General features: G+C 47.9%; 1 protein-coding gene across 1 annotated transcript in view; it reads left to right on the top strand.

Annotated features, from left to right (window-relative positions):
* Positions 1–24,945, top strand: part of MYO15B (myosin XVB) — a 1,465,505-nt gene that overhangs the window by 1,108,450 nt on the left and 332,110 nt on the right. Inside the window, exons 44-45 of the mRNA XM_085614939.1 lie at positions 8,940–9,040; positions 21,209–21,272. Of these exons, the coding sequence (XP_085471065.1) occupies positions 8,940–9,040; positions 21,209–21,272 (165 nt within the window). The remainder of the gene's footprint in view (positions 1–8,939; positions 9,041–21,208; positions 21,273–24,945) is intronic.

Genomic DNA, 24,945 nt, shown 5'->3' with positions numbered 1-24,945 from the left:
GGGTAACCATAGTCCGATATCCACCTTCCTACACTATGGACTGACTTTTTAGGCCTCGGGCTCCCGCTGGCCCGCCTTCGGGCCCCGTGGTCCCGTGCCCAGATCCTGTTGGCCCAGAGGCACCGCCACCGGTCCCAGCCCCGGCACCACAGGAACCTGCACCAGTGGCTACGGCCCCGGCGACACGAGGTGCGGCATTGCCGGCTACGGCCCCAGCGCCGCCCTCGGCTCCACCCTTTGCACCACACTGGGTGCAGTTTATTCCTCCCTTGCCCCGGTTCCAGGACCATTTTGTTCCAGCCTGGGTTCCGCATTGGGAGACGGCGCCGGTCCGACCCCGGCCGGCGCCGTTCCCGACGCCGTTTGTCCCTGCTCTGGCCTTGCTGTTTTGACCGGCTCGCTCTACGCCAGAGGCGGACGAAGACTGGGAAGGGTCCGAGCACCCTCCTGCCCGGCAATGTGACTCCGAGCAGGATTGGGTGGACGACTTGGAGGAGGCTGGTGACCTCGATGTCTCCTCTGACCCGGGGTTCGCCTACGATAGAGGAAGGTGCCTCCTACACGATGGTCCTCCGTCGGGTGGCTGAGGCCCTCAATCTTGACCTCCCCACAGTGGCCCTCAAGACCAGCCTCCTTGACGAGATGCTCCAGATGGCGTCTACTTTGTCGGAGCCGTTGCTTCCCTTCAAGGACGCCCTTTCCGACGTCCTCTTGGGCACTTGGTCGAGGCCGGCCACGGGACCCCGGTGGATAAAAAAGTCGCCAGGCGCCACCGACCGGCGGCTGGTGACCCCGCCATTTTGACTACTAACCCTACGCCTGAGAGCCTGGTCATTCAGGCCTCGACGTCACAGAGTGCTTTTCCTACGGCCCCGCCAGATAAGGACTCTAAATGGCTGGACCAGTTTGGGAAGCGGTTGTTCTCTTCGGCCAGCTTAGGGCTGCGGTCGGTGAACACTGCCTGCTTGTTGGGCCGCTACTCCCACGCGGTGTGGGATGCCGTTGCTCAGGTGTTGCCTCATTGTCCTGAGGAGGTGCAGTCTGTCCTTTCTCAGGCAATTGCTGAGGGTAAGGATGCGGCTAAGTTTGCCATCCGGTGTGGGTTGGACACCGCTGACTCATTGGGCAGGGCGATTTCTACAACTGTGGCATTGAGACATCATGCCTGGTTGCGTTCGACTGGGTTTTCGCCCGATGTCCAAAGCTCGCTCATGGACATGCCCTTTGATGGCACCCGCCTGTTTGGCGACAAGGCTGACAGTGCCCTGGAGCGCTTTAAGGATTCGCGGGCTGCGGCCAAGTCCTTGGGCCTTTCTACTAAGAGCTCGACCTCTCTTGGTTTTCGTTCCTTTCGTGGCCAAGGTAGAGGCAGTCAGGCGTGCCTGTCCCCTAAGCCTGTGCAGAACCAGCCCCAGCGCGACCGGGGTCGTGGTTTCAGCAGGGGTGGGTCGGGGAACCAGCGTGCGGGTCCGTCCCCCCCTCTGCTTCCGCCTCCAAACCTTCCTAATCTGAGCTTCGGGGAGCACCCCACGCCGGTGGGTGGCAGGATCCGCCACCACCTCCCTCACTGGCGTGAGATTACATCAGACAAAGGGGTGCTGCAAATAATCTGCCATGGTTATTCCCTTTCAGTCCTCCCCTCCTGCCATGCCACCTCAGTGCCACCGCATGTCAGGGGATCACTTGGCTCTTCTCTGACAGGAAGTCACGGCCCTCTTGGCCAAGGGGGCCATTGAGTGCGTTCCTGGACCGGAAGTAGGGAGTGGTTGTTATTCCCACTACTTTCTGGTCCCCAAGAAGGACAAAGGGGGTCTGCGTCCTATCTTGGACCTCCGGGACGTCAATCGCTTCCTCCGGAACGAGAAGTTCAAGATGCTGACTCTGGCTCAGGTCTTAGCTGCCCTCAACCCTGGAGACTGTATGGTAGCGTTGGACTCGCAGAACGCATATTTTCAAATTCCCGTCCTGCCGGACCACCGGCGTTACCTGTGGTTCACGGTAGGTCGGGAGCATTTTCAGTTTGCCGTGCTCTCCTTTGGCCTTACCAGCGCCCCTCGGGTGTTCACGAAAGTGATGGCGGTGGTTGCAGCTCATCTGCGCAGGTCGGGGGTGTCAGTCTTCCCCTACCTCGACGACTGGTTGTTGAAGGTGGGCTCGCCACAGGCAGTCGTCACCCACCTTCAGACTACGGCCGACCTCCTGCATTTGCTGGGGTTCTCCCTCAACATGCTGAGTCGCACCTGAGTCCCTCTCAGGAGCTCCCCTTCATCGGAGCGGTTCTGGATTCGACGCTGTTTCGGGTTTATCCTCCCGAGCAGGGAGTCCAGGATATTCAGGCTATGATTCCGACCTTTCAGCCTCTGTCCCGGGCTTCAGTCAGGGTGACCCCCCCCCCCCCTCTGTCCGGGGGAGTGTGGTGCAGGTGTTCACGGACAACACTACCGCCATGTGGTATTGCAACAAACAGGGCGGGTGGCGTCGTGGACCCTATGTCGGGAGGCTCTGCGCCTCTGGACGTGGCTGGAACGTCAAGGCCTTACCTTGGTGGTTCAACATCTGACTGGTTCTCTTTCAGTAGTGGGGAGAGCCTTGGTTAGATCTATTCGCCACCGAAGAGAACACGCAATATCGTCAGTTCTGCACGTTGGAATTTCCAAGGTGGCACTCGCTCCGCGACACTTTTCGTCGTGAGCGGAGTTGCGGTCTGTTGCACGCCTTTCCGCCTATACCACTTCTGCCCAGAGTGCTGAAGAAGATTGGGCGCAACCGGGCCCAAGTCATCCTTGTGGCTCCGGATTGGGCACGAAGATACTGGTATCCCGAGCTACTCAGCATAGCGATCCGACGGGAGGATCTTCTGTCGCAGCAGCAGTGGACGGTCCTCCACCCGAACCTGTCCAGCCTCCACCTCAATGCGTGGAGATTGAGCGGCGACAGTTGACAGCTTTCGCTCTTCCTCCCCAAGTCTGTGATGTCATCTTGGCAGCCAGGCGTCCCTCCACTAAAACGGTATACACCTGTCGGTGGAACAAATTTGTGGCATGGTGCACAGCGAAGGCTGTGGATCCCCTTTCTGCCCCTCTTTCGGAAGTTCTTCTGTTCCTGCTTTCCTTGGCCCAGCAGGGCTCTGCTCTGGGCACTATCAAAGGTTATCTTTCTGCCATCTCCGCCTTTCTCTGGCTTCCTGATCAGCCTTCTCTTTTTAAGTCTCCGGTTGTTAACCGTTTCCTGAAAGGCATTACACACATGTTCCCTCCAGTTCCGTTCGTACTGCCCCAGTGGGACTTGAACCTTGTGTTGACTTACTTGATGTGCGCTCCCTTTGAGCCGCTTCACAACTGTTCTTTGTGTCTTCTCACCTTAAAGACTGCTTTCCTGGTTGCTATCACCTCTGCCAGAACAGTGAGTGAGCTCCAGGCCCTTTCTTCTAAACCTCCTTTCCTTTCTGTTCATTCGGACAAGGTGGTTTTAAGGACCCGTCCTTCTTTCTTGCCGAAGGTTGTTACGCCCTTCCACATTGGGCAGACCATCACTTTGCCCACCTTCTTTCCGCCTCGCATCCTTCAAAAGAGGAAGAGAGGCTCCACTGTCTGGACCCGAAACGTGCGCTCTCGTTCTATCTGAAGCGCACACAGCGGTTCCGGGTGGATGACCAACTCTTTGAGGCTATGTGGGCGCCAAAAAAAGTCGGGCCGTGCACAAGCGTACCATCTCTCGGTGGGTCGTTCTGTGCATCAAGGCCTGTTACTCGTTGGCTAAGAAGGAGCCTCCTATGGTGCTGCGTGCCCATTCCACCAGGGCAACGGCAGCCACTACTGCCTTGGGTCGCGGCGTTCCCTTGAAGGACATTTGTCAGGCAGCTACGTGGGCCTCGCTGCACACGTTTACCAAGCACTACTGCCTTGACAGTCAAGTCCGGAGGGATGGCTTCTTTGGCTGTTCCGTGCTCCATGATTTTCTGGTGTAATCTTGTTCACAGACCCACCACCGGGTTTGGTATTGCTGGGGTATCTATTCTAAGGTAAGGAATCTATCACTAACGTGTCTCTTTCAGATGCACAAGTTACTACTTGTGTAACGATATATCTGTAAGAGACATTAGTTAGTGATAGATTCCTTACCGCCCCACCCATCCTCCCCGTTCTGCGAACTGGTTAGTAGGGTTAAGGTCATCACTCTTAGGGCCCTAGTTTTCTGCACCAATGGTCAGTATCTTGCATGGCTCTGCGTTCCTGGCACGGAAAGACGTGTACAGAACTGACGTTCGCGCGCATGGGTGGCGCCTAAGTACTCTCCGTGGCGTCATCCCGGCGCTTACGACGCCAGTGACGGACGCGGAGCCGCACAACGCCACCTACTGACGCGCAGGGCTACTGCTAAGCTAAACTTTCCGGATCCTTTTTAGTCTTACTACTGCACCTCGAGTCTTCACAAAGGTGATGGCAGTGGTCGCAGCTCATCTCACAAGGTCGGGGATTCCTGTTTTCCCCTATCTGGACGACTGGCTGCTCAAAGCGGAGTCGCCAGAGATGGTGCTTCATCAACTACGGGTAATATCTCAACTGTTGTTCAACTTGGGTTTTTCAATCAATGTGCCCAAATCTCGCCTGGTGCCCTCTCAGCGCAACCTGTTCATATGGGGCGGTACTGGACACTACTGTGTCGAGCATTTCCTCCTCCACAAAGAATTCTTGACATTCAGGAGATGATCCCTTTATTCCACAATGGAGCGGTTGTTCCAGTTCTGAAGGTCCTTCGCCTGCTCGGTCTGTTCGCATCCTGCATTCTGTTGGTCATCCATGCTGCTGGCACATGAGGATGGTCCAGTGGTGCCTCCGCAGGCAGTGGTATCAGCACAACGGAGATCTCAGGGAGTCAGTCTGGATCTCCAGAGAAGCTGTGGCGGATCTGTCTTGGTGGAGTGTGGAGGACAATCTGTTTAAAGGAAAACCCTTTCATCTTCCTCCATCGGTGGCCACAGTGATAACGGATGCCTCTACCCTAGGGTGGGGTGCTCATCTGGGGGATCTGGAGATAAAGGGTCTTGGTTCTCCAGAGAAAAGATTGTCTCATATCAATCTTCTGGAATTGCGGTCATACTTTTGGCACTCAAAGCCTTTATCCCTTCCCTTTGCGGTCAGTCGGTTCAAGTCTTGACGGACAACACTACCGCGATGTGGTATGTCGACAAGCAGGGAGGAGTAGGGTCGTACCGTCTCTGCAGAGAGTCGTTGCGGCTTTGGTCCTGGGCTCAGGACCATTGGGTTTGCTTGATGGCAAATCATCTGGCCGGGATGCTGAACGTTCGTGCGGTCAGTCTCAGTCGGCAGTTCTCCGCCGACCACGAGTGGAGGCTTAATCCGGAGGTAGTTCAACACATCTTCCGAATGTGGGGGACTCCTCGGGTGGACCTGTTTGCCACTCTTGAACATGCACTGCCCGTCATTCTGCAGTCTCCAGTTTCCGATGCAGGGGGCGTTGGGGGACGCGTTTCAGTTGAGTTGGAGCTCACAACTCCTTTATGCGTTTCCTCCCATACCCTTGATTCCTCGGGTTCTGAGGAAGATTCGCCAAGACCGGGCCCAAGTCTTATTGATCGCCCCGGATTGGCCAAGAAGGGTGTGGTACACAGATCTACTTCACCTCTCATCGCACCCTCTGCTCCGTCTCCCTCTCAGGGCAGACTTCTTCTTGCAGTCGCAGGGGCAGGTTCTTCACCCCACCTCCAGAGCCTGCACTTTCATGCCTGGAGATTGAACAGGGCAACCTGAGTTCCTTCTCTCTCCCTCCTGACGTTGTGGATGTTATTTTATCGGCCAGGCGACACTCCACCAAGTCCATTTACTCCTACAGATGGTCAAGATTCGTTAAATGGTGTGGAGAGAGACCCATTGACCCTTTAAAGGCCCACTTGTCCAGTGTTCTTCAGTTTGCTCTTTACTTGGCCCAGCAGGGTTGTGCTGTGGCCAAGGTTAAGGGCTATTTGTCGGCCTTACCGGCTTTACTGTGTCTACCTGATCAGCCATCTTTATTTAAGTCTCCTATCGTTTTGAGATTCATCAAAGGCCTTACCAATAGGTTTCCGCCTACTCCCTTTGTTACGCCCCAATGGGATCTTAATCTTGTTTTGAATTTTTGGATGGGTTCACCTTTTGAACCTCTTCATAGCTGTCCTTTGAGGCTTTTGTCTTTTAAAACAGTCTTTCTGGTAGCCATTACCTCAGTAAGGACGGTGAGTGAGCTTCAAGCTCATAGTTCAAAACCCCTGTTTTTGACCATACATGATGAAAGGATGGTCCTCAGGACCAGGGCTGCTTTTCTGCCTAAGGTAGTTACTCCTTTTCATCTGGGGCAGTCCATAACTCTCCCTGTGTTTTATACTCCCCCTTCCAAAGAGGAGGAGAGACTTCACCGCCTGGACCCTAAAAGACCGATGAGCTTTTATTTGGACAGGACAAAGGACTTGCGTTTAGACGATCAGCTCTTCGTGGGCTACGTTGGACACTCAAAAGGCAAAGCTGTGCATAAGCGCACTCTATCCAGGTGGATCATATTGTGCATCAAGATCTGCTACGCCCTTGCTGGTAAGGAACGGCCTGAGGGTATTAGGGCTCATTCTACTAGGGCTAAGTCTTCCACCTCTGCTTTGTCCAGAGGTGTTCCTGTAGTGGACATTTGTAAGGAAGCGACTTGGGCCTCCCTCCACACTTTCGCGAAGAATGTTTCCTTCGATGCCGAAATGAGGAGGGAGGGCCATTTTGCGTGCTCTGTCTTGCAGGACTTTTTGGTATAGGAAAGGTGGACACCCTCCTCCGGGAGTGGGACTGCTGTGGGAATCTATTCATAAGGTGAGGAATCCACAGGCAGATGTATCCATCAGTAGAACAAGTTACTTACCTTCGGTAACGCTTTTTCTGGTGGATACAGTATCTGCCTGTGGATTCCTCACGGACCCACTCTCCTCCCTGTTGTCCACCTTTGTATGCCTAAAAGGATGCCTTGTTTGGCTTGTTGTTTTACATTGTATCTTCTTTCTATCTGGTACATTTATAGGAAATGCTGATGTTCTTTAGCTTTCCTTTTTGATTTTGTACTGTGTATATTGGTTCAAATGTTGTGTACTGTGTATACTTTGAATCTGGTGTCGGTCCACCTGTTCGCCTCGGAGGCACAGAAAAATGGGTGGAACTGATGTCATCACGCCGATAAGGCTCTCTTATGGCTCCGGTGACGTCATGCGGAGTCGCGAGCGAAGCCGACGTTCTCGTCGGTGTGGATAGCTAGGAAAAAATTCCGCGGAATGCTGGTGCAGGGGATATTCATAAGGTGAGGAATCCACAGGCAGATACTGTATCCACCAGAAAAAGCGTTACCGAAGGTAAGTAACTTGTTCTTTTCGTCTACTCCTCTCCCACATGTACTACTAAAATGTATACTTAGTTGTGCTGAGATCTCTGCAGTTGGGCAAAGATTTTCACACACAAAAGATAGAGGAGGCATAGGCATAGACCTCTGGACATAGGTATGTAAATAGTATTTTATAGCATGTTGATAGGATTATTGTGGTGCTAAGAAACATGCTACAAAATGTAAGTTATAAATAGGCCCCTGAGGGTCCATGCTTGAGAGATCGAGGTCCCACAAGTGAAAGATAGGGGTGTTCTATCTGTCTGGAGGGATGGGTTTCTCATTGTTTGTAGTTGATGTACCCAATAAACAAAAATCAGGCTCTCCTTTGGAAGAGACTGAGGAATGTCACTTGAATGAGACAGGCAGTCAGTGGTGCGTGAAACAGATGGAGTTCATTTTAGGGAGCGAGTTCCGTTGTCATTTGGTCAAGACACATGGTATTCCTTTGGATAAGGTTAATGGTTTACCATCACTGGGTTGGAAGGGGGCACATTTGGATGGCATAGGTAGTCTTGAATGAGGCAAGGATAAATTCAACATGGTGAGTCAGAGAAGTATTCTTAGTTAATACTGTCTAGTTTGCTTCAGTGAAAGAGAGATTTGTTTGGTTTCTTTGGATAAAAAAGCGTTCGTCTTCTCTGGTGATTCAGAGGGAGAAACTTTGGGCGAGATGGAGGCGTTTCCATAGATAGGACAGAGGGAGCTTCTTTGAGTGAGATAGCAGGAGCTCCTTCCTTTGGGTATGGTAGAGATAATCCCTTTGGAGAGTAAAAGGGTCTCCTTTGGGTGAGAGAGAGGAATTCTGTGTCAATGAGATAGAAGTAGTAATCTAAATGTGATTGCATGCGTATATACACTGCTGGTACCTTGGTTCTGTATATATTGTATGCTTAGCATTACTTCCCCTTCATCATATTTTCTTGTTTTGCCTTAATGATATGTTACCTCCATGATATGTTGCATCCGATATGCTACATCTGCCGTGTTTTATAACTTTTATTCCCATGTTTTTTGTATATGTTTGCATCATGTGGCCATCGGAACCCCCTACATAATGATCCATTTTTTTTGCATTAAACTTCCCCGCCTATTCTACTTACACCTATGTTAATTTTTGTTTTAGCTGTGTGGCAATATATCATGTTCCGAACTTGTACTGAATATTCATCCATTTGTATAAACCTCCATACCACACTTGTCATGTCCACGTTATTTAAATCTGCATAAATAATTACATAACTAAGGAGCTATTAAGGGTGATTCAGAGTGAGTTTTCTATTGTGAGAAGGGGCAGTTCTCTTCAGGTAAATAAGATGGGGCTCCTTTGGGTAAGCTAGTGGGAGCTGCTTTTGGCGAGAAAGAGGGAGTCCCCTTCGGTGAGATAGAGGAAGCTCTTTTAGGTGAGACAGGGTGTTTCTCCCTTGGGTGAAATACACATGCTCCTTTAGGTGAGACAGATGGTGCGTCCATAGGCCAAGGTTAGTTTTGAAGCGTTTCCAGCTCATGCATTTTGTCTGTTTACTTTGCAGAGCCCTAGCCCAAGTATGGCCTCAGATGCTGTATCACTTGATGGGAACCAGTACACTATGGTCGAGTTCGCCATGAAATACTTTCGGGAGGTTCGGACCATGTGAGTAATAGGTCAGGTATCTGGAACATCTGACCCGCTCTTCTTGCATAATGGCCTCTTCTTACAATCATGCCCCATCTTATCGGAATACAAACCCAATTATATGTCAATACATGTTTCATTCTCATGAGAGTGCCTGTCCAAGTCTTCTGGAGTACCTCTTCAATTTTCAGGTGACTCCTTTCCCACTTACCATGTAAGTATGCACCATTGGTTGTGTGAGCGCGTTGCCACTTCTCATGCAAACTTGATCTCTCGTATTTTATTTGAATATTTTCCTTTTCCATAAAGTTTCTTACATGCAATGACGAAAATATACCTCATTCCTAATCCAAGGCATGTCAGAGTAGTGCTCTGCACAATTTGTAGAGTGTTAGAACCTTCCTACCTGGAGTACACATGTAGCCATATTGCATTTGTTTATTTGGTTTTTAATCTGTGGCTACTTTCATGAGACAATTGTGATTCAAAAGGGATAACTCCTCAGCAGGGATCCTAAGACATGGCATAAATGTTGTATAACTATCAGTGATTGAAGATGCTCAAGCCAGACCTATGAGCTGAGCTGTTAGTCGTCTTCTCTTCCCCTATGGGTTGTATGGTGGTACTTGTGCACATTCAGACATTTTATTCAGAGAAAAACATGGAAAAGGAATGACATTTTCTCATACAATGTCTATTGTTGCTACTTTCTGGATAAAAGACTTTAAAAGAATGAATATGGATGATAAACGTTTGATGTTGCACAACCTGATGTCAAATCTACAATGATCCTGCTTCCTATTCATCACATATCAGGAGGAGCATATGTATTTTACAGAGTGCCGAAGGGGCAGGGCAAACCACACAACATTTGAGCAAGGGAATATTTATATAGGAAATGTTTTTGCCAATGTACACTACATTGCAGTGTGATAAGAGTGCTTTTACCACAAACGTTTATAAATAAACTAAATTGGGTTAAGAGAGGGCAGGAGGGACACACTAGAGTGTGGGCTCCTGACAACAAGGTGTGCTTCTTTGCCATTAGCCACAAAATCTGCACTTATTTTGATAGGGGTGGAGATTTAGTACCCCACTGCTTGGAACAGAATAGGCAAGTCTTGTTGGACATGCTCATTCTGTGTTTAGAATTCTTTACTTTAGGGAAGGAGGCCATTAAAAGCAAATTTAATTGGTCTGGATTCCTGAGTGTTTCAATGTAATGTCATTTGCCGAAAGTTCCTGAATGTTTGCTCTCTACGCTTTCAGGGAGACATTTGTGATCAGGAATAACTGTTTTTCACCAGTGTTGTATCTTTCATAGATTCACATACTTGAATCTTGCCCGTTGTCATGGTGGGAGTTCCAGGGTAACAGTAATATCAGCAGTGTTAAAGCACTAACAGTAAAACCCCATTAAAAATCAAAAGGCATTGGTAGCCAATTCACATTGTTTTAAAGCATCCACACTTCAACCAGTCAGAACACAGAGAACCAGAAGCACTCGTCCCCTGCAGAGCCACCACACCTTAGAATTCTAACTGCACTTCGGATGATAGGGAGCCTCCTTCAGCTCCGCTCAATCACACTGTTTTACCTGCTCTGCTTTTCAACTTTTGACCGGACAACTATCCAGTTACTCCTCAACCCTTCAAGAAATATCTGAGATACTGTAGATTTGATTCACTTTGGCTATTTTCATCATGTCGGAGGGCAACAAAAGGCTTTTTAGGCCTTGTAAATCCTGTGAGAGGTCTAGGCTCTCTTCTGAAGACGCCCACAAGGAATGCTTATATTTCCTATTTCCTCAGCACAAGTCAAAAGAGTGAGAGTACTGTTGCACTTTTCCAGCCAAGACCCTAGAGGATCATGAGGCCACGCTGCTTTTCTGGTTGCAGATGATGACTCACTCTGAGTCAGATTCGGAGTGCGTGGATAATGGTCATTCCTCCTCAAGAAAATTAAAAGAAGGAGCGTCATCCTCCTCTGAGAGAGATTCATAGCAGGGAGACCAGTGGTGAGAGGTCAATAAGCTAGCTGGCCCTTCCCATGTCCCCTAAATTTTATCGGCTCCTTCAACTCCATTCAAGGAGCCGTTGATGAAGGAAACCCGTCCGTTGACGAAGATTACCCCATCGGCAACCGCTGTGACGACAGCAACATCCACTACGGCAACAAGCAGAACTGCAACAACCATTCCCCGTCTTCGGTGACGGCATTGTTGATGAGACCGTCTCCCTCGACATGAATTTTGCGATGGATGCAGCAGGGCTGTCAACCTCTTAAGTCTTTTCGACGACAAAGATTACATCCAGGTCTACATCGTCAACGTCAACGATCCCGTTGACGGCAGTAATTGATACCCTGTACATTTCTCACAAGGGCATGACTTCATCTATGCCGCAAGAGTCATCTAACATATCCCCTTTGCCTCCAGAATGCCTGTTGGAGCTACAGGAGTCAGGGGATGAAAGTCTTTTTGGACCAGCCTATAGCCCATCTCAGCACAACATCAAATGTCAGGAGACTGAGAATGAGGAAGCCGAACAGGAACAGGCTACGCACAGGGCACCAGTCATTTCCCTTGCGGGCCGCCAGGGTTGGGGCCGTCTTTGGGCCCCTGGGGGGCCGTTTCTGTTACTGGGGCTGGCAATATTAGCCCCTGTAACAAAATCGGCCGAAACCGGCCCTAGCAAACAGCTCGGCCGAAGCCCCCATTGCCCCCCCTAGGGCGGCCTGCCGAGCAGTTTGCCAGGGCTGGTTTTGGTTCCCAGTCCAGCCCTGGCTACGCATTTGGAAGGTGATTTTTCAGTGGCTGCCAGGGATCATCAGTTAGCTCAGACATATACATTTTCTTTGAGCATTATCCATTTGAGGAAGCAGATGAGGATCAACAACATGCACAATCTATATTAATATCTGTATCATTGGTCAATGATTTGCACTCCATGATCAGTAACTATTAGATGTTCACGAACGCTAATGCCCCAACTCAGCAGTCATCTCCAAGACGGGACATTCCTGGGGTTGCCTCTACTCCTAGACATCCTCCCACGCCTCACAGAGAAAGACCGGTGCTGCCTACCATCACCATAAGGGTCACACTAGCGGGCAGTGACGGCGATCAGCAGCCTGAGGAAGCAGACATTCTTGCAGAATCAATCAAAAGAAGAGGGACTGACAGCAATTAAAGGTTCATTACCCATGCTCCCATCTTGCAGTATATACAAAAGCAGATGGTAGCTGTTCCTATAGAGAAAAGGGTGAGGCAAGGTTGGAAGTTATAGTAATTGGGGAAATCTTCCTTATTGGAATTAGTGGCTTCATCATCGGGTTTGCTCCTTGTGGGCCGGCGCTGCAGGGTCCAACGGGCACCGCAAGAGGGCTCTTTCGTGGAGATCTTCTCTTGGATCCCTCCTGTACCATGCAGGTGTGAGACATGTCGACCTTTTGATCACACACTGTGAAATTGTCATGGTTTGTAAGTTCGTAACACACCTTTGACAATCTACACATACTTGCTTTTAACCCTGCCAGGGGAACCACTGATTAAAACTTAATGGTACCCCTTAGGTAGTTGTAAGACACATTCCACTAGACACACTACCCTACCCCTACATACCCTCACTCATCATTATGGCTGAAAGAGAAGATCTCTGCCAAAGAGCCCTCTTGTGGGGCCCGTGCAGCGCCAGCTCCACGAGGATCAAAGCCCAATGATGATGTATGACACCCACCTAGGTGTGTGAGGTAACTATCTTCCAATATGGAGGATTGCCCCAATCACTAAACCTTCCAACCATGCCTCACCCTTTTCTCTATAGCAACAGCTACCCCCCTCCCGCCCGCTTGTGTAGAAATTCTTGCAGACTCAAGAGATCATCCTGAATGGTATAATTATTTTGCTCTAATGTCAGATTCCCCGCCAGCAGATATTGGGCGGATTCCACGACATTCTTGAAAGAGCATCTAAACATATCGACCTCCCTCTGCCTGCAAAGCATACTGAATGTTTTTATATGACGGACTCTTTTATAATGCAGGTGGCTCAGAGGCGTGAAAAGAATCCATCGTCACCATCCACAGCTCTTCCTGACAGGACGTAGGCTGGACAACATAGGTAAAAGATCTCAGACATGGCGGTGACTTTTATTAGAGCCTCCAATGCTGTAGCCATCCTTGGCCGATACGATCGTCCGATGTAGTCTGATTTGTCACCACTCCTAGAGTATCTCCCAGAGGATATGAAGATGGAGACCCGAGAAATCCTAATGGAGAAGGAGAAGACCTTGTCTGAGATGAGATATAGCCATGGATATTTCGGCCACGGCCCTTCGGCAGATGCCAGGGGCAGCAATTTTACATTGCCTGGGATGGCTGGAGGGCGATGTTGTTTCGACCAGCGGTTCAATCAAAAATCCTTGATATGCCTTTCGATGGGGAAAACGTCTTCGGGAAGCACATGGATGATACCTTGCAGTCCATAAAATCAGACATTGAGACTGCTCATTCACTAGGCACTTTGCAGCAAAAGCGGTTACAGTCTTTTCATGGCAGAGGTCAATTCACTTCCTGGCCATCCTTTCAACAGGCCAGATAGCAAACCTACTTGCAGCAAGGGTTTCAAGCTCCATACTTGGCACAACAATCTTACAGACCTACTGCAGCGTCCACCTATTCTAGGCATTCAGTGTGTCAACGTCCTCCGGCTGGAGGAAAGTCTCGGGACGATTCCAGGATGGAATGATGTACAGCAGGCACCTGTTGCCTCAGTGCTACCTCAATTCGGAAATCCCTTGTCCAAATTCTTCAATCACTGAAAACTCATCTCTTCTGACAATTGGGTGTTAGACGTAATTCAGCATGGCCACACCCTGGAATTTTTTCAAAAACCTCCTAATCACCCTCCGCGCAGGTCTGCACATCGTCATTTGGCAAGTTTAATGAGGGAAATCCAATCGCTACTATCCAAGCAGGCAATAGTGGAAGTGTTTCGAGGCCAGAGCAGTTTAGGATTGTATTCCAACTTCTTTCTGATGAGAAGAAGTCTAGAAAGTGGAGGCTAGTAATGGATTAGAGACTATTGAACAAGTCAGAAAACAGCCCTTCAAGATATTAGCTCTTCAAGAGATTTGGCAACTGATGGACAAAGGGATCTACATGACTTCCCCGGATTTGCTAGATGCATATTTTCATATCCACATTCTTCCGAAACACAGAAATTATCTAAGATTTGAGGTGGCAGGATGGCATTACCAGCTCAAGATGCTCCATTTTTAGGTCTCTCCTAGCGACGCAGCGCATGCGCTGCTCGCCTTGGCGAGATCTATAGTCGTCGTCTTGGTTGCCGAAGGGGGACATGAGATGTGCACTTGCCCAGACAGCCGATGTGCACGTTTGCACCGTCTCTTCTCTGTCGATGTCAGCTTGCGGCCGGACAGCAGTTGTGCACGCTCACGGCGTCTCGTGCGCTCCCACCGCGCTTTCACTTTTGCGCGCTGCCTGCAGAGGAAGCAGCGATGCCGACAACTCTCTGCCGATGTCAGCCTGCGGCCGGACAGCAGGTGTGCGCGCTCACGGCATCTCGTGCGCTCCCACCACGCTTTCACTTTTGCGTGCTGCCTGCAGAGGAAGCAGCAATGCCGACAACTTCCTGCACCAGCTCAACGGCAGCTTCTACACCGACTGAGTGAGCAGGTGGCCAGTTGAACCACATGCTGGGCTACCTGGCGGTGCTAGCCCACGCCTACTTCCAGGGTAACATTGAGCTCTGCATGCTCTTCAATGGTCCCCTGGAGAAGGGCCACCTGCATGAGTGGGCCAAGCGGCAGGGCGACGAGCGAAACAAGGGCACGCCGCCGCCCAAGGTCAATTTTTTATTTCCGTTGAATCGGATCGCGGTGCTACCTCACACCCACCGCTGTGTTTCCTGTTCTTGTCACAATTTAATCTCCCTGTGCGATGCCTCTCTCCCCCCCATCCCCACCTCCCGCCCATCACTCTATTTGTGAAGTTGCCCACGTTTCTTCTTTCGGCTACCACTTCTCCGACATCTAAAGCGAAACAAGGTGTGCACTTGGCAAGCAGTCTCTCGCTGGTTTCTCCCAAGTGTGGTGTCGTGTCACTTCTCTTGGGGACTCTTGTCTGAGTTTAAGCGAGTCCTAGTAAACACTAACAACAGAGTAAGGGGCCCTCGGGACAGGCCTGAACCAGGCAACTCTTCCAAGCGAGAGGCCACGACCTGTCACACTAAGTACAGATGCGTTGGGCATGCTTGTTTAACTGTTCTTAGTGTCTGGTGCCAGAACTAACGCAACTGCTTGCCTCCTCCCCGCCCCCAATCCACCTGTTGTTGAGGGCTGTCACGAAAACACACAAACTATTCCTTGAGGTGAATTGTGATTGCCCATGTCGCCCTCCAAACAACGGGGCTTCTGGTTTGTCAAGGACCTTTAACAGAAATGGTAATACCCCTTGTTTAAGTTTCTGATTGGCCTGGAATGAGGTCATTACTTTATGTTGGCCTCGCTGATGAAAACGACTTGCATTTTCACTTTGTGTTTTTGTTATCACGAGAGGGAAATTACTTTCTCTTTTACCAGCAAACTTCCATTAGTTGGTAGTGTTTATTATCAGAGGGGTCAGGACAAGTGCACGATTCCTCCGCAGCCGTATTTATTTTCTACCTAATGCAGTGCACTTACGGAACAATCGCCGGCACGAATTCGCTCACATGAAGGGGAGTTTTTGAGGCCACGACCTGTCACACAAAGTACAGATGCGTTGGGCATGCTTGTTTACCTGTTCTTTGTGTCTGGTGCCAGAACTAACGCAACTTCTCGTCTCCTCCCTGCCCCCAATCCACCCGTTGTTGATGGCTGTCATGAAAACACGCAAACTAGTCCTTGAGGTGAATTGTGATTGCCCGTGTCGCCCTCCACACAACGGAGCTTCTGGTTTGTCAAGGACCTTTAACAGAAATGGTAATACCCCTTGTTTATGTTTCTGATTGGCCTGGAATGCGGTCATTACTTTATGTTGGCCTCGCTGATGAAAAAGACTTGCATTTTCAGTTAGTGTTTTTGTTATCACGAGGGAAACCAATTTCTCTTTTACCAGCAAACTTTTATTAGTTGGTAGTGTTTATTATGCACGATTCCTGCACAGCTGTATTTTTTTTTCTACCTAACGCAGTGCACTAACAGAACAATCGCCGGCACGACTTCGCTCAATTGAAGGGGAGTTTTTGATGTATGCGCACATAGGTTTATGTATGACAACATTTCTCCTGTGTCTGGCATGATCTTAAGTGGGCTGAGAGGAACATGAACGAGCCGGTGCTTTCAATGCAGACACACACTGGTTCAATGGTGGGTGTCTCAGGGCTCGGTTTCCAATGCTCTATTATTTTAGGAGCCAATGGCAGGATGCAGTATTTACAGTGGGCAGTATCGAAATATGCGATTCTGAGGCCTCGCATTTTTTTGCATAATTATGGGTTTGCCACATTTGCCGCATACTCCATTACCTGCTGCATAATCCGCAGATTTTAACACAGACTGTTTCTACCTTAAACGGATCAAAAGTTACAAAAAAACATGGCGACCTGTTCCTGGCACCAGGAGGCCCTCCACAAATGTTGACTGGTCATCTTTCTGTTGCTTATTGCTGCATTTGGGTGTTAAATTGGTACCATTAAGGTGATATCTTTTCCCAGACAGTGTTACAAGGTATAACAAGCATTTGCAATGCAACAAGGTCTCGCATTTACGCGAGCTTGAGCTCTTGGCATTGTGAATGACAATACCTTTTTATTTAGGTTTTGGTTTATAAAACATAAATAAAAACGCATTGCCATTTACAATGCCAATAGCTTAAACTTGCGTAAATGCGAGACCTATTGCATCGCAAAGGCTTCCAGAGTCTTCACCAAATGCATGGCTCCAGTGGCAGCTTTTCTCAAGACATTCAGGGCACCAGGTGTTCCCGTACTTCAACGACTGGTTAATAAAGGATTTCTCTCTTCGTGTGGCAGAACAGTTGACCAAGGCCTCTCTTCAACTTTTCAAGTCTCTAGGTCTCAAACTGAACAAGGACACATCCTCTCTCACTCCATCCAGATCGACGGCGTTCCTGGGAGCGACCCTGGACTCAACAGTGCCAAAAGCCTTTCCCATGAAGGTGAGAATTCTCTGCCTAACAGCAATCACAGAATTACTATCTGCAAAAGAGTTCACTTCGGTAAGGAAGTCCAAGTTGGATATGTCATCCTGCTACCCATTAATTCTCTTTCACGTGTTCCCTTCTCTGCTGTTGCTTTCTCAGATTTCGAAGAAGATTAGGAGGGACTGGGCGCAGTTCATTGTGCTGGCCCCAGACTGGGCTCCGAGCATGTGGTGCTCTTACCTGCTGAGTCTGAGTGTTTGTCCCCTGCTCTGTCTACCTCTTCAGGAAGGCCTGCTGTCCCAGCAACGGGGTGCTACACCCGAACCCAAACCTCCATGCTTGGAGGTTGAACAAAAGCAGTTGATCAAATTTGATCTGCCTGAAGGAGGTGGTGAATCTCATGTTGATTCTTTCCACCCATTTATTGATGTAATCTATTCTGGATGATGGACAAAGTTTGTCGCCTGGTGTGAGGACCATCAGTTCGATCTGCTGCAAGCTAAACTCTCTGATGTACTTCTGTTTTGTCTCTAGCTCAGCAAGATATTGCCTTGGCCAATTTTAAAAACTATTTGTTGCCCCTCTCAGCTTTTTTACGTTTGCCTTATCCGTCCACCCATATTTAAGTCTCTGATTGTGATGTGTTTTTAAAAAGGTTTATATACGGGTTTCTCCAGCACCTTTTGTTATGCAGCTGTGGAACTTTCATTTAATTATTACCTTCTTGATGTGCACTTCTTTTGTGCATAAGTGCATTTGTTGCCCGAGTCATTTGACCCTAAAAACTGTCTTCCTCATTGCGATTATGTTTGTGTGACATGTCAGTGAACTGCAGCTGCTGTCAGTGGAACTACCATAGACCACCTTCTTTCCAGACCAACTGGGGCTTCAGACTCTGGCATCGTTTCTTCCAAACATGAGTTGGGCTTTCTACATGGGGTCATGTATCACACTTTCTGCTTCTTTCTTGCTGGCACATCCCTCTAAAGAGGAGAGACTGAAGTGGTTGGATCCCAAGAGACTCTTTAGCTTTAATGCTGACTAAACTAAGGAGCATCAATTGGTAGACCAATTGTAGTGTACTCTGGTACTAAGAAGATAAAGGCAGTCTAGCAACATACCTTGCCCATAAGTATTGCTCTCTGCATAAAATGTGCTATGCCTTGGCAAACAATGGGCCTCCAGAGGTAGCTTGGACTGATTTGATCAGAACTAAAGCCACCACTATTTCCTTGGCCACATGTGTTCCAGTGCTGGCCATCTGCCTTGGGGGCATCTGTCTACAGCCTCACCAGGCATTACCTCTTTGACTATCATGTTCGCGGGAAGGGGCATTTGCCCTCTCAGTCCTGCAGGATTTCCTGATGTGAAGTCCACCCCTGAGACCCTCCACCTTCTGGGAGGCACTACTTTGGTATCTATTTAAAAGGTAGGGAATGTGTGGCTAGAAATACCTATCTGAAGAACAAGTTACCTAGCTTCGGTAATTCTCTTTCAGGTGGATAGTCTGTCTTGCCAACTCCACCCCCCAACCCCCCCTTCGTGTGGAGTGGACTTCTAGTTAGTAAAGTTGCATGTTAGATTCCGAACAGTGTCATGGTTTTCAATCTATTTCTAGTGCTGCACGTACAAGGGTGCAGATAGCTTTGTTGTAAACTTTCATCAGCACGCAGAGGTGGCACCCCTGTCTGACTCTGCTCTGTCACTTCCAGAGGCAGGACAAAGCCAACACAGAATCTGACGGCACCAACCTATCGGTGCACAGGAGCTGATGCTGGAAGGGTTAAAGATGCTGTCCTTCAACTTGAGAATTCAAAGGGTGAGGAATCTGTAGTTAGATAGAGCATCCACTAGAAAGAGCATTACAGAAGGTAAATAACGTGCCCATCCTTTCTAGATGGGAATCCATTACCGTATTTTATTATTCAGAGGAAACCTCCCCCTATGGATCTTCTAGATTAGTTATTGAAGTAGATAAAAATACATGACTTTTCCAGTGTGGATTTTGGCAAGTTGAATATTGCCGATAGTCATCCCATTAGACTGTGAAACGCCCCAGTGTAATCAGGTTGGTAGTCTCTTGGAATGGAATGCAAGGGTCTCACATCTGGTGCCACACAGCCATCCCATTCATTGACTTATATGGGTTGATCATGTGGGAAAGGTATTTCCTGAACTTCCTCCTCTTCACCATCCCTCCCATCATTATCTCCCTTCGCCTTTCCTGCTGAAAGCAGAAGGAGTTGATTTGAGGGGCTTGGATAGTAGACAAGTGTGTCTGGTAGTCATTGCAGCTTAAATTAATGTCCCAAATTGCAGCCAGTAATCAAAGCAAGTGAGTGTGACTTCCTCCAGTGGAGTATGTGTGGATGGAGGTAATCTAATTCAGGAACATTCGAAGAATGACGACAGATTGTGCATTTTATTCCACTGTAGTCACTTAAATCAGCTGAAAAACTATAGGTGATGAAGGAAAATGCCTGAAATATTCTAGTACTGTCATTGTGTGCCAAGCAAAGGTAACCCGCTTCTTCTGAGGCTGACTTCATACACTTAGCATGGCTTTGTCCCACTATCGCAAGTTTTTGGCTACAAGTGTTTTCTGAATTAAGTGCTATTACACAAGAAACGATTAGCCCTAATCCGCTGCTAGCCCTGCTCGGCTACTCCAAAAAATTGAAGAAACCCGTCAGACGCCTAGTAGATATGGGTCTTCTGATTGCTAAACGTGTAATAGCAATGCACTGGTCCCGTGGTCCCTCCCCCTCGTTATCCCAATGGTCTAGGGATATGGTATTTTGCAACACACAAACTGAAGCATATAGCGAACTACTCCCCCCACACCCCAGAAGCTGCCCGAAGAACTTCTGGAGTCTGTACAATACCTACGGCGAAACTCAGAATCGGGAGCTTTTCACATCGCCTGCCTCCATACGTGGGACTCAGTCATGACAGATCCCACCTGTATCGGGTCACACTTGCTTCCTGATGCCCCATATGTGAGTTACTGTGTAATGCGATCTCCAAATCACTGTGATTGTCATTCTTCTTTCTGTTGAACATAATTTGATATTAGCATAGGTGTTTGCTTTTTGATTTCTAACGTTTGGACAATTTCATGAGGACACAATTTCATAAGTACATTTTTTTTTATGTTTTATCATTTTTACTTGTATGTCATTTGATTTTGGATTTTTGTTTGTTTTGTATCGATAAAATGGAAAAATAAAATAACATTTAAAAAAGGTAACCCGCTTTCTGGGTGGTGGTGGCACACCAGAGCATTTCTCAGCATAATGGCCATGGAAATTAGTTTATAGAATAAACCTGCAGTTCAAAACATCAGGCTATGCAAATTCGGGTGCACTATCCTTTTAAGGTGTATATAGCATGGTAGATCACTTATCCATTCAAAATTCTATCCTTTTTTCTTTCTGCTCCTTCCAAGTTGGTGGTCCCCATGACTGAGAATCTACTTGGAAGGGATGGTGGGAAAATTAAATGTTAAGTAGAACCCACAATCTTGCAGGGTAAGACTAATTTTAGGGGTGCGTACAACAGTACTAACTCTGCATGCTCTGCCTATGTGGATCCCTTTCTGGCTCCTGACCCAAGTTCTTGTCCCCAGATCCTGTGCCACATTACGTTTCTTCCTTTTAACAGATCTCCCGCATGACAGGCCCTGAACTCACTGTTACAGAGTGTGATTGAAAGTGAGGGGTCTGCAGCACAGCCTAGCACGAAAAGGGTGTCTGTCTGCTGGACTGGATTATCTGCATTTTATGGAGAGCTACGGGTCGCATCCCCATCCCCATCCCCTACTGTTCTCTAACACAGCCCTAATGCGTCAACCCTCCAAAAAGCACACATTGTACATGTATGATAGGCTGTATTGAGTTGGTACTGGCTGCGTCTGTTGCCGTCAGAGTCTGGAGCTGTGCAGCTCCACCGCAGGAGATGGTGCCTCATAAGGGCATCTCCCTTCCTCGCTCTCACCTTCTCTCTCTGCTTCCCTTCTAGGATGGGCTGGAAAGGGATGAGTGCGGAGGGAAAGAGACCGGTGACCCTGGTCCAGCACACCAAAGTAAGTATCAAGGGGACCACATTTTGTGCAACTACTGGGTGCACCATCGACAAGTTATATCCCGAGCATTTGGGTAATTTGCACTGGCCATTATGCTCCCCTGCACCCACCTCTACTACACCGACCACCTCTCACTACCAGTAAGTGATTAGATCATACGGCTGTATTGTCACAGATGCTAATGATACGCTGAACCTCCACAGGGGATCTAATGATATGTGGCTAGTTGGTAACTTACTGAGGGTTGCCAGTCTTGGATGGCCTAGCCCCTAGAACTGCAGTCAGGCAAAATCAGAACTGATTCACAGTGTAGTTACCCTACCCGGAAAATAACACTGTTACAACTTCCACAGCACTGTATATGATTGCTCACCTCTATATAGGGCATGGTGCACACCGAGGGAAGTGAAGACTTTACAGGGTGTGTGTTGCCGCCGTGTACAGGAAAGGATGAAGATTCACTGGCTTGACCTCTGTGGTGGCAGAAGGTTAAGCTGAGGGAAGTGGGCAGCGATTTGACAGGAAAATACATTCCGAGAGACGGAGAGAAGCGGAGAGTCCTCATTCAGGTCTTTGAGAACTTGAATCTGTGTTACATCATTTACACTCAAGAGTCTAGAGGGTGGGACAGATCTCTCTAAGGAGGCCCAATCTCCTCACCAACCCAGTTTGGTAACTTATGGTCACCTCCCAGTGCGTTCGCAATTCAGAAAAGTTTTCAAAAGTATTCATCAAAGTTAATACAATACAGGTTTATTCTTGTGTCGAAGTTGGCCGCGGACTAACGCTGCCAGCTCCTTCCTTGCGCCCAGATGCCACATGGTAGCGCTTTACACTTGCAGTGAGGGAGGGACCCAGGATTTCGAAGCATTTAAGTCACTGGCTCAGTGGAGATAGCAACGGGGTATTTGTCCTTGTCCCCAGTGTTTCTGAATACGTTTTTCATTTTTTTAAATCTATTGAGATTTTTCATTTGCAGAAGGAAACACTTTAAAGCTGCCCTTATCTGTGATTTTACGTGGGTTTTGGGATTAGAACTAAGTTCATCTGTTAATGTAATCATTTTTATAAAATGGATATTTTTAAAGTTTTGTCATCTCACAGATGGTTTTTCGGTCAGCATTGCTTTACTAGGGCCTCCTCTGGTGCGGAAAGCTGGAACAGGGCCTGGATGTAGGGAAGGAATGGGGAAGATCTGCTGTGGGGTGGAGGTGCTGCACAGACACCGGGCCTGCTGGCGACCGCATCTGACGCCCGTGGTTCGCGGGCCTCGCAAGCCTGGGCGGGGGCAGTGGGCTCGTTGTGCTGTGTCGCTGAATGCATGCTCCGACTTAAAGTAGGACTCTGGGCCCTGAGACCTTTGGTGATTTGGTGATTTGTGTGCTTTACAAAAAATTTTGACATTGACATTGACAAAAAGAAAATCTCGCAGCTGTGCTCACGTTTGTATCCTTTAAGTTAACCAGCATTTTCAATGCGATAGGTCTCGCAATTGCGAGATTTTAAGCTATTGACATTGTAAATGATTATGCCTTTTATGTGTTTTTGAAAGCAACACATATGTAAAAGGCATTGTTATTTCTAATATACTTATAGCTCAAACTTTCGCAAATGCGAGACCTCTTTAATCGTGGCCAAGCTTCTTTCTTTAGAGGGTGCTTGCTGTATTCGGGTTACAGTGAGTAGCGTCTAAAGAAAGGGGCGGGGCCAATATTAAATTGAAAGCGCATATAGGGCGCTTTTATACAAAGTGTAAAAATAAAGAAAGAAAACCTTTTGTAGCGCTGCAGCTAAAGTGAAAGTGGTCCTGCTGTAAATTAAATAAATAAGCGCAACCGCTAAAGTGAAAGAGGACCACGCTGTAAATTAAATATTTAAAGAAGTGTGGGCACTATAGTAAATGCGGACCGCGCTGGAAATTAAAGAAATACATGACTAATAACAATATAAAAGGTGGCGGTGTGCTGAGACGTGGGTGGAATAGGGCAGATCATTAAAGACAATAGTGCTCACCGACTAGATAAAGCAGACCGTGTAACACAAATAAAAAGTCCAGTCTTTATGGGAGGTTACAAATGCAGACAAGGCGGTACCAAGGAGGGACTACTAAGCCTATTCACAAATAGAAAGCAACGATTTTGAAAGGACAGTAACAGGAGCCAATTGAAAAGATGGGCGGGGAAATGGGCTGAGCTTCTGTGCCATACGTCAATACAGCATGTCTCGCAGAGCAGCGCAATACCTGCCCAGGCTCGACCTAAAAAAAACTTGACATCTTTTTTTGCCTTTTCAGATGTTGCAACTCATCATCTGTATAATATTTACTAAAATAGTAAAATCTTCAAAATTGATGATGCATATTAGCTCAAATCATAATATTAAATCCAAAAAAACCCAAAAAGTTTATCATTGTGTATTTTGAAGATTATTAGTGCTTCAACAGGAGATATATTTAAAGGAAAGCCAGCATAATTATCATCCTTATCATAAATGAACATCTAGCTATTTTCATTATTTGTAGGCTCTATATAGCGTATGTAGAGCATCCTAGCCTCCTGAGGCCAAGTGTGCCTTCTACGGAGCAATGGACTCTTAATGTGTTCAAGTCCTTACATACCCCAAATTCACTGTCCCAGGAGTAGAGGGCAGGACTCCCTCCTGACTGGACACAACTCCTTTCCTCTGTTTGACTATTGCCCAGTGCTTAGTTTGTAAAAATGTAAGTGCCAGGGCCCGCGGTATTTCCTGGCCACTTCACGCTGTACAGATGGCGATTTTTATTATTTTATGTAGTAAATTGAACACCTTTTCTTATTTATGAGCTCTACTCAAAAATCGACTTCACCATATTGCCGTGGATTGTCATAAATAAGTGCCGGTGTTTAGAAATAAGTGGCAAGACAAATTAAGCACTTAAGTAGCCCCAGCTGCCTTCTAGTTCCCATCTGAAGCTCTGGGTGTGTTTTTAACCCCTTTTTCCTGCCAGGGAAGTAGGATAAAGTTACGTTTCAGGGTGTACCATAAAAAGAGCATTGACAGTGAGAGACTTTCACCTGTGTCTAGCCATACAGGCCTCGCACTTATTTATCAAGCCTACATTTGTATGTCTATAACAAAACAACACTTTTACTTTGAAGGAAGGAAAATAACTAATTTAGGCCGCCTTTGGATACTGAGTAATTCGACTTCCAGGAACAAGGAACATGTATTTTTTTTTTATTCTCATTTTGGAAAGAATTGCAACGCAGAAATTCAAGTCGTGCTGCGACTGCAGGAAGCAGATATCAGAGACTGACTAACATCACTTGTGCCTTTGGTGCCTGGTCTCCATTCACAACACAAAGTGTGCCCTCATCCATCCAAAGGCCATCAAAAGTGGGAGGCTAAACTCTACTTCGCCAAGCATAAGGAGGAGTCTCATTCGGAACAGCGGTCTTCTTGCTTCTACTTCAAGTCATGTAGTCACTTCCAGTCAAAGGCTAATCCTGTTCGAAGTCAGATTCTCAAAGGCGTCTGGTAAGGTGAAGTCCGAACATACCATAAGCGCTAGAACCCCAAGTGGGACTCAACCCCATTCCACCACTCAAGTCTGGCGAAGAGTTGTGAGGGTAACACTGAAAGGGTTCACCACCTCCAGCATTTCCCACATCCAATCCAGTACTAGTTGGGTCCA

The sequence above is a fragment of the Triturus cristatus genome, chromosome 7, assembly GCF_964204655.1.
Source record: "Triturus cristatus chromosome 7, aTriCri1.1, whole genome shotgun sequence".
NCBI classification, from domain to species: domain Eukaryota; kingdom Metazoa; phylum Chordata; class Amphibia; order Caudata; family Salamandridae; genus Triturus; species Triturus cristatus.
The sequence above is the reverse complement of the archived record's forward strand: the minus strand, read 5'-3'. Positions and strand labels throughout refer to the sequence as shown.